Genomic DNA, 9411 nt, shown 5'->3' with positions numbered 1-9411 from the left:
TCCCCCCCGCCCCCCCCCCCCAGCACCACCACAAAATTCACAGGACGTCTCTTCCGTTCTAGCCTCACCACACTGAGCTTACTGAAATCAACAATGTTAAATATTTAGCTTCACAAACTCTGTAAAAATGAGTTGTTGTGACCTACAAAAAGAGGTATATACATATCTTACATAATACAATATCTTAAAGGTCATATTTACAAAACAAAAATCTATTCACAGAAACACTGCAAAATTCTGATTCAGAATGCAGTACCTGGCCTTGGGTTTTCAGAAGTTTATTTTCAAAAAGCATTATTGCTCTACCATATAGGCAAAGGGTGACACCAGCACTTAAGAAAAAAAAATCATAGTTCTTGTCTAACAGATTAATGTAGACAAAACCTCAGGAATGTGTCTCCACCATTCCTCAAGACCTCAAGAATATTGCATTTATCCATTACGTTTTAAATAAAGTGCACTCAGCTGCACATTAGCAGGTGAAAATTTTGCTACTGCTGCAATTAAATACTGTCATCTCATTTTCCCTTCTGCAAAGCTATGTGGACATCTGTGGCAATTCCTGGCAGTGAAGTATTACAGGACATAGGGGCAAATAAAAATCTTCATCGGAAGCAAGCCTAGGACAACAAATAGTAAGGACAGAGCAACTCAATACCGTCAGTAAAGGACAACAACTCAAATATCACTTCCACTGGGCAAAGGGTCAACACAGAACTACTGTGGTGATAAAACACTTAAAAGTGGGGACTATTCTCTCTGTCCAATATTGCAACCAGAGAAACCAGACATTCTAATCTCTTGATTTCTCCAATGTTCTCTGGCCCACCTATAGTTATTTAAAAGACTTTGGCTAGCGAGGCAGAAAAAAGTGACAGAAAAGTTTTGTGATCAGTAACACCCCATATCTCCAGAATCCCATCCCTAGTAGGCGGAATGCCAAAAGCATGTGTTTTGAACACCATGATATACTGAAGGAGGGGGTAAAACAGGTAGAAATTGCGCTTCAGCTTAAAATCCAGTCCTGCTCAAATGACATCACTTAGAATACCCTTGATGGAGATTGAAGCTGGTCCTTTCTTCAAGACTGGATGCCTGGAACGATTCCTTCCTTCCCAATAATCCTAGTGCAGTGTCATTTGTACACTGATGTCCTTAGAGGTCCTGGTGCAAAGATGTCAGCAGTATTTCTGTTAGCAACCAGAAAAATCGTGAGTAAAACAGGTGCTTTACACAACAAAAAAAAATCCCTATGTCTCCATTCATGGCCTCCATGTGCCCCTGGCTGACTGACTCAGATTCCTTAGACTCCCCATTACCAATGGTAGCTAAGGGCCCAATGCCTTCAAATCAATGGTTTTTCCGATTATTATATTTTCCAGTTACACATCTAAGTTAAAATCTACCTAGGACCTATCGATTATAGCTGAGGTTTTGGTTATTTCCAGAAAATAAGAAAAACTTTCTTTTTCTGAGTTGGGAGTCTCTCTCTGGCCTAGGCTGCAGTGTGGCCACTGCAGACTCAACCTTCTGAGCTCAGGTAATCCTTCTGCCTCAGCCTCCCAAGCAGCTGGAACTACAGGTATGTGCCACCACAATTTTTTAATTTATTGTAGAGATGAGCACTTGCCAAGCTGCCCAGGCTGGTCTCAAATCCCTAGACTCAGGCAATCCTCTCGCCTCAGCCTTCCAAAGTGCTGGGATTACAGGCGTAAGCCACTGAGCCTGGCATAGAAAATCTTTTTTCTAAGGTTTTCTTAGAAAAAGAAGAGAACCCCCTACCTGATCAGGACCCATGGGCATGCCAGACATGGGCATGGAGTTCATGTTCATCTGTCCCATGTGACTGCTGCTGCCATTCAGGTGCACCATACTGTACACTGCAGGGTTCCCCTGGTGGGCAAACTGCTGCTGTGAGAAGGAGCTGTAAAGAAAGTAAAGTCACCTTCGGAGTCATTTCATCAACATAGGGCATGCACAGAGACTATCGCAATTTTGTCAAATGTTGCTGTATTTATTAAGCTGGGAATGTCAGAGAGAAAACTCGCTACCAGCCTGCAATTCACTTTTCCCAGCTGTCTGTACTCAATACCCTAAAAGATATGTGCATGGTATGAGGGATTCCCAGAATAAACAAACAATGCATCTTCTAATATGAACCCAGGCCTTTTGATCTCTCCACCCAAACAGGCTTTTCTAAAAAATGCAGAGATGAATTTCCTGGACTGCTGGCACTTGGTTGTGAATGACTTTAAAAGCCATTGTCCTTTACCTATTCCTGGTCAAGTTTCCTGATGGCCAGCCCTTCATTTCTGAGGACTGATACATGGGTGCAGTTTGAGGGTGTTGCATCATGGGATTCTGAGAAGGACCCATTCTTGATGACATCATTGCATTAGGAGGACTAGACACTCGACCAAAGGCTGGATCTGGTTGTTGTCCCATTCCTTATAAAAACAAAGAACATAAGAAACAGCAAAGCTCACATGCCTTCTCCTTAGAATATCAGTTTTCTGTAGTAATTTTATGTTTTTTTAAAAGGGGGATGATACGTTTAAGATATAACGTGCTATAAATTATTCTTGATTCTCACCAAAATGACAGCTAGGGCAACCGCTTACTACAGAAAGGCTCCATCGAGGTCACGTTGTGGTCAGTTGCTTCAATGGGCTTTCTGTATCAAGGGGACTCCAGACTCCATCTCACTCTCTTCACATCACTCTGCCCCTCTTCAGAGAGCAGGAGAGCTACTGTCCCCAGATGGTAGGGCTGTATCCTGAAGTGGAAGCTCTCCAATAGACACCTCTACCCCCACTATGTTCCTGAAGCTTCTCAAAGTTGCTGGACTAAAGAGGCATGTGCATCACTGTAATAATAAATCCAGCCAGGCTCGGTGGCTCAGCCTGTAATCCCGCACTTTGGGAGGCCGAAGTGAGTGAATTGCCTGAGCCCGCGGGTTTTGAGACCCGCCTGGGCAACTTGGTGAGACCTCATCTCTACAATAAATCAAAAATTAGCCAGGCGTGGTAGTGCATGCCTGTAGTTCCAGCTACTTGGAAGGCTGAGGCAGAAGGATCGCCGGAGCCCAGCAGGTCGAGGCAGCAGTAGCCGGGAGCAGCCACTGCACTCCAATCTGGGCAACAGAGTGAGACTCCAACTCAAAAATAATAATAATAATAATAATAATAATAATAAATCCAAGTCACCAAGAAAAGGAACTTAGAAGCCCCCACAGTACATTCCTCTCACTGGCTTGCCCAGGCACTCAGAGATTACAGACCTCCCTATACTAGAACACATAAGAAGGGGCAGAGGGAGAACTCTTTTTCTAAGATAAGAGGTAACGGGCTGAAAAAAATAAGACCTGAAGAATTCTCAACTATGGCAGCATATCTCTGCCCCCATTACCTGTGCACTGCAGCAGACATTTTTGTTTTCCAATCTTTTCAATTAATTTCCTTTGCCTTGTGAAGTAGAGAGGGAGTGAACAGAAGTTTTGTTTTTCATGCACAACAGGCCTAGTGAAGGCATATTTTCACTGTCGAGCTTACCGTAATTTGGAGGGTATGGAAACTGCTGTGGTGGAGCTTGTGGCATTGCAGATCCAGCCAAAACTCCATCCATGCTGGGGGATGCTGTCACGTTGGGGGGCGGGCTGAAGGCCTGGGTTTGTGGTGGTGGTGGCGGCGGCGGCGGCGGCTGCTGCTGCTGCTGCTGCTGCTGCTGCTGCATCATCATTGCCACCCTCTGTTGTCGGAAGTGATGACTTAGCAGCTCTCTGCTGCGCTGGGCCACCATCTGGGCATTAAGAAAACCCTGCTAATACCCAAGAAAGAATGCAATGACACACGTGTAGCAAGAACCTCCAGTTTTAAAACATCCAGTACCCCCATAACACAGTAGGTATCAGAAAAGAAACACCCAATGCCTTCCTTTATAATTAAGGGAAAGAGAAAACACACAATTATTTAAAATAAAAGCATTCTGGCTAGGGAGAGCAGTGGAAAGAGTTTAAGAAGAAGAACCTGAAGCCGGGCTTGGTGGCTCAGCCTGTAATCCCGCGCCTTTGGGAGGCTGAGGTGAGTGGATTGCCTGAGCCCGCGGGTTCGAGACCCGCCTGGGCAGGGGAGACCTCATCTCTACAATAAATCAAAAAATTAGCCGGGCGTGGTAGCGCGCGCCTGTAGTTCCAGTTAATTAGAAGGCTGAGGCGGAAGTATCGCCGGAGCCCAGCAGGTCGAGGTTGGAGCCCAGCAGGTCGAGGTTGCGGTGGCCGGGAGCGGCCACTGCACTCCAGTCTGGGCGACAGAGTGAGACTCCAACTAAAAAAAAAAGAAGAGGAACCTGGAAATTATGCGGGGCTAGGAAACAAAAGAGGGCAAGCTGTTACGCTTTAACATAGCTAGAAACATTTGGGGGTGGAATCTGAGCACAGACTACATTTTCAGAAACTATGAGATAAAACTTCAGGAAAGGGAGCAAGATTCAGAGTGTGTTGGGTAGTGGAGGTATGGAACAAGAAGCCCACAAAAAAGAAAATGGGATTACCTCAGGTACACAGGGACCCACCTCGGAAAGTTTTCAGTGTTTAAACCTTCAGGAAAAAGAGGTGGAGGGCGAGGAGAAGCTGGATAGAGGTTGGGGGTGACACACTCAAAGCACTAGCAAGCCAACTGGGGCTGATCACTTCCAAAAAGCAAACTTCTATGATCCTTTTGGAGGACATCCTGCCTCAGCTTACCCAAGATGACTAATTATCACAAAAAATTATCAGTAGGCATAAGACAGTGAAAACTGGGCATTTCAGTTTTTTAAAAAAACAATTATAAACAACATTTCAAATCACAGTGGAGAACTGATGCATAGTCACCTGCCTCATACACATTAAGAAAACACCTTAACACTGTCTTTACTACAGGGGTTACAGGCAGACAGGGCACGATTTTTTTGTTTTGGGTTTTTTCCCAATAGCTTTAGGGGTACAAGTGGTTTCTGGTTATATGGATGTACTGCACTTGACAGTGTTCAAGAAGTCAGGGCTAGCTGGGCTCAGTGGCTCAGCCTGTAATCCCGCACCTTTGGGAGGCTGAGGCGGAAGGATCGCCGGAGCCCAGCAGGTCGAGGCTGCGGTGGCCAGAAGTGGCCACTGCACTCCAGTCTGGGCGACAGAGTGAGACTCCAACTCAAATAAAAAAGTGTGCCGGCCACCTCTACTAGTCCACACTACCTGACAGGTGACTCTTCACCCCTCACCTCCCTCCCACCCTCCCCGACAGGAGAGTTTTAATATCCCTTCCCACTATGGGAAACAGGTCATCTCAGAGGGTGTCATCGAGAATAGGATTATGTATTCTTTATTTTCTTTTTTATATTTATAATTTCAAAATTTTAACCCAATAAGCATGTAGTTTCAAAATCCAAGAACAGAGAAAAATGTACAGATAAGATTTTAAATTCCTAAAAAAGTCAAGCTAGCTATTCTGACAACATAGCACCTGAACACAAAGGGAATTTATTTTTAAAACACTAATCGGTGGTTTTAATGAAAGAAGCCCTCCTCCTGATTCCTTCCAGTCACAAGCAAGAAAAAAGAGTCAAAGAGCTGAAAAGTGAGGATGGGACTGGGTTCCTACACAAGAAACTTGGAATTACTTGTATTTTTTTTAAACATACTTTTATAAGCGCCAACCACAGGCCAAGCCCTGTACCAGACAGGCAAGAGCTAGAGAGAGGCTGGTCATCCTCACCTGGGCGCTCACCTGGGGCTGCATCACAGGCCTCATCACTGCAGTACCACCGGCAGCAGTGGAGCCCTCCATTTTCATTTCAAGTGCCTGCCGGCTCTGATTCAAAAACTGAGTTGAGACAAGCTGGTTAGAACGCAAGGAAAGCATGTTGATCAGCCCAAAGCAGCTCTGCAAACCCTCAGCCCCACCCAGTGAAGTTGTGATGACATCTGCAAGCCAATCTAAACTGAACCAACACACTTCAACCTGTAAAAACGTCAGTGCTAAGTCTCTGGCCAGCACATGAAGCTCTACTGTTTGGCACTGGGAGAATAAGTAAAAGTGCAATTTTGTAGCTTAACGAGTATCTTCAATAGGAACCACAGGATTTATAAAGTCTGGTTTTCTCTGGGATTATTCAGGCACATGGGGGAAATAGCTTTAACTTGATCAAAGTGATTCTGAATAAACTGCTTCCTCTGTAACCTTTCACTACATGACTTTTCGTGCAAAGAACTGGTTAAAAAGTGAAATGAACACATGAACACAGCTTTCCTGAATACCCAAACTGCCTTTTTAAGAATATTTATGCACTAAAGAGTCTCTGGCTCATTGAATCCTAAACTCAAGCACTCATCTACTTATATGGTTTGGTTCTGCCACATTTAATAACTCAAACCTCTCAGGCACAAAAATAGAAATAATTAAATTGTAAAATATTTGTTGAGGACTAAGGAAACAACAGGGAAAACAAAGGTCTTATCGTGGAATAATAAAGAGAGTTTCAGTTTGATAAACCATCTAGGAAGCAGCTGTTCCATTTTAAAATGCTGAAATCAAGACGGTTTTAAGTATTTGGTCATTAGTATTAAGTACTTTAAAAAACAAAAATTATCTACCTCTGATTACAAAGTCATCAAGGAACACTTTTTTCCCCAAAAGCAATCCTCTCTGACATGTTCTACTTTTTAACCTGTACGATTAGCATTCTTATAGAAAGGTATCCAATTCCAGCGCAACCACTGCTTAACAAGGAGACATCTGTATAAATGAAACCTTACAGAGAATTGAAAACAAAAGGAGTTTCTTTCATCGATGAGGGATGGAGTCAGTAGTGAGAGCTATGAGGAACACAGCTCGAAACAAACTTAAGAAGGAGAAGCTGAAGAGAAGGCCACTTGGGTCAAGAACAGGTGAATGGTTACCTGCTGGCCCTGCAGCCTCTGCTGAAGCTGCATTCTAAGTTGCTTGGGGGTGTTTGTCCGGGGTCTCATCATGTTGGCCCTTGGGTGCATTCCTTGGAGAGGAAAACTGCCTTGTTGGCTCATCTGATTCATCATAGAGTTGAAAGATGGTGATTGTCCCTGAAGATTAAAGCCTCCTTGCATCGGAGGGCCTGGTACTGGGTATGTCTGTCCATACAGTGCTGCCTTCTGATCCATAAGTACTGCTGCTTCTTGGCCTTGGAAAGCATCCTGTTTAGGCTCCAAAGCCTGTCCCTTAAACATTAAACACACAAATGAACAGTGAAGTGTATTTGTGAACGCAACAGAAACCCAATGCTTTAAAGAAAGTGAAAAGCAGACGCATTATTTGTGAACAATGATGCTGCAGAATTCCAAGAGCAAATCAAGTCATCTCATTGTTTGAAGGTCCATGAGAACAAAGACTACACACCATCTGTGCACAGCTGTGCCCTGGCCTAGCACAGACCCTCATGTGCTGATAGACACTCAAGTGGTTTTTGTGTCTACAGTGTATTAAATACCTGGAGAAACACTATTTGCTCCAGACCAGACTGCTGTACCAATAAACATGGACCTCCCAAGCCAAGTATAAAAAAACAGCAATTAAAACCACTGTGATTAATGAAGTCTCATGTAATTTGTACAACATTTTTGAAGGCAGCAAGAAGCCACTTTGAAAGAGACAGGTAAATCAATAAATGCTCACATTCTGGGGTACTTTCACCAGTGAACAAACCGCACAGTCGAGGAGTTCAGCTTCATAAAGGGGGAGCAGGGTTCATTCATTCAACAGGCACTCATTAAATGCTTGTTATCTGCCAGGCATCACTACTCTATATGCTGGGAATACGTGCAAAATAGCATCCCGTGGGAAAAAGAAGTAAACACAAGCATGCTGAAGGGGAGAGAGCCCACTGTGCTAAGCTAAGAAGCGGCTGTCAGGCAGTGGGCCTTCACCTTCATCTTCTCATCCACAGGCACTGAGAGCCAGGCATGGCGCCGACACCCCTGACAAGTCTCACTGATGTACACTTCACTTCACTGCTCCCTGCAATACATCCCATTTTCCTCCCACCTCTCTGGCCTTTCCTTGGGTGAATGTGAACAGTGTATCCAGGTTCAGACCCAGGCCCTTTTCTATTCCTTTGATACACATTCTACTCAGGCACTCTCATTCACTGGATTTTTGACTCCAGTCAAAAAGTCTCTGAACTCTACATTTTGCTTATGGAAATGTCTGCTTAAAATTTTCATCTGAGGCCAGGCTCGGTGGCTCAGCCTCTAATCCCAGCACTTCGGGAGGCTGAGGCAAGTCGACTGCCTGAGCCCGTGGGTTCAAGACCATCCCGGGCAACTTGGCAAAACCTTGTCTCTACAATAAATCAAAAAATTAGCAGCACACGCCTGCAGTTCTGGCTACTTGGAAGGCTGAGGCAGAAGGATTGCCTGAGCCCGGCAGGTCGAGGCTGCGGGGGCTGTGAGCATGCCACTGCACTCCAGCCTGGGCGATGGAATGAGACTGCAACACAAAAAACAAACAAAATCTTCTCCTGGGTGTCTCAGGTATCTCAAATTTAATATGCAGAAAACAGAAGCCATGAGTCCCAGCAGCCCTGCATTCTAAATGTCTTGCTCTCCTCCAGTGTGCCATATATCACAACACAGTCAGCCCTCCGGGTCTATGGGTTCCACATCCATGAATTCAACTAACGGGGACTGAAAATATTCAGAAGGGATAAAAAGAGTGGCCATACCTGTGCTGAATAACCAGGCTGTTTTTCTTGTCATTATCCCCGAAACAATACGGTATAACAACTATGCAATATATACAGAATTTACATTGTATTATGTATCATAAGCACTCTAGAGATTATCTGAAATATGTGGGAGGATATGCATAGTTATATGGAAATACTAAACCATTTTATATTAAGGGACTCAAGCATCTGTGGATTCTGGTATCTGCAAGAGTCCTGGGACCAATCCCCCATAGACACCTAGAGATGACAGCACATGGCACTCGCTGCCCCAGAACTAAAACCCAGCAAACCTGTTTCTTCACAGTCTCCCTTTCCCAGTTCACATGGGCATACACACACCACGTCCACCAAGTCCTGTGAGTTTTTTTCTCCAGATCATAATAATGCGTCCTTCCCTTCTTTTTGTTCCACGACCATGAACCTTTTTCCAGGACATCTCTTGAACTCTTAAAACAACTGGCATCTGTGCTTCTACTTTGTGCTATCATACCAACTCTCTTCTCCAGACAGCAATCTGAGACCTTTTTCTTAAGTGATGGGGTCTCACTATGTTGCCCTGGTTCCAGTCATCCTCACACCTCAGCACTCTGTATAGCTGGGACTACAGACACACACTACTATGCCTGGCTGATGGTATCATTTTTTTTTGTTTTGTTTTGTTTTGTTTTGTTTTGTTTT

At 44.4% G+C, this 9411-nt stretch overlaps 1 protein-coding gene across 3 annotated transcripts in view; it reads right to left on the bottom strand.

The window, feature by feature from the left end:
- Positions 1-262: 262 nt before the first annotated feature.
- The window catches only part of NCOA3 (nuclear receptor coactivator 3), a 74101-nt gene continuing 64952 nt past the window's right edge, over positions 263-9411 (bottom strand). The window contains exons 17-22 of one of the 3 annotated variants that reach the window (XM_021711469.1): positions 6932-7225; positions 5748-5855; positions 3552-3819; positions 2273-2447; positions 1783-1924; positions 263-1190 (exon numbers count right to left, since the gene is read on the bottom strand). In XM_021711469.1, the coding sequence (XP_021567144.1) occupies positions 1179-1190; positions 1783-1924; positions 2273-2447; positions 3552-3819; positions 5748-5855; positions 6932-7225 (999 nt within the window). In that variant the 3' untranslated portion in view covers positions 263-1178. The remainder of the gene's footprint in view (positions 1191-1782; positions 1925-2272; positions 2448-3551; positions 3820-5747; positions 5856-6931; positions 7226-9411) is intronic. The other 2 variants (XM_008056288.2, XM_021711470.1) reach the window with 2 other exon arrangements.

Source organism: Carlito syrichta, unplaced genomic scaffold (genome assembly GCF_000164805.1).
Source record: "Carlito syrichta isolate Samal-C Ts95f unplaced genomic scaffold, Tarsius_syrichta-2.0.1 Scaffold302313, whole genome shotgun sequence".
NCBI classification, from domain to species: Eukaryota; Metazoa; Chordata; class Mammalia; order Primates; family Tarsiidae; genus Carlito; species Carlito syrichta.
Note: the sequence above shows the minus strand (reverse complement) of the source record. Positions and strands in the feature narration are given on the sequence as shown.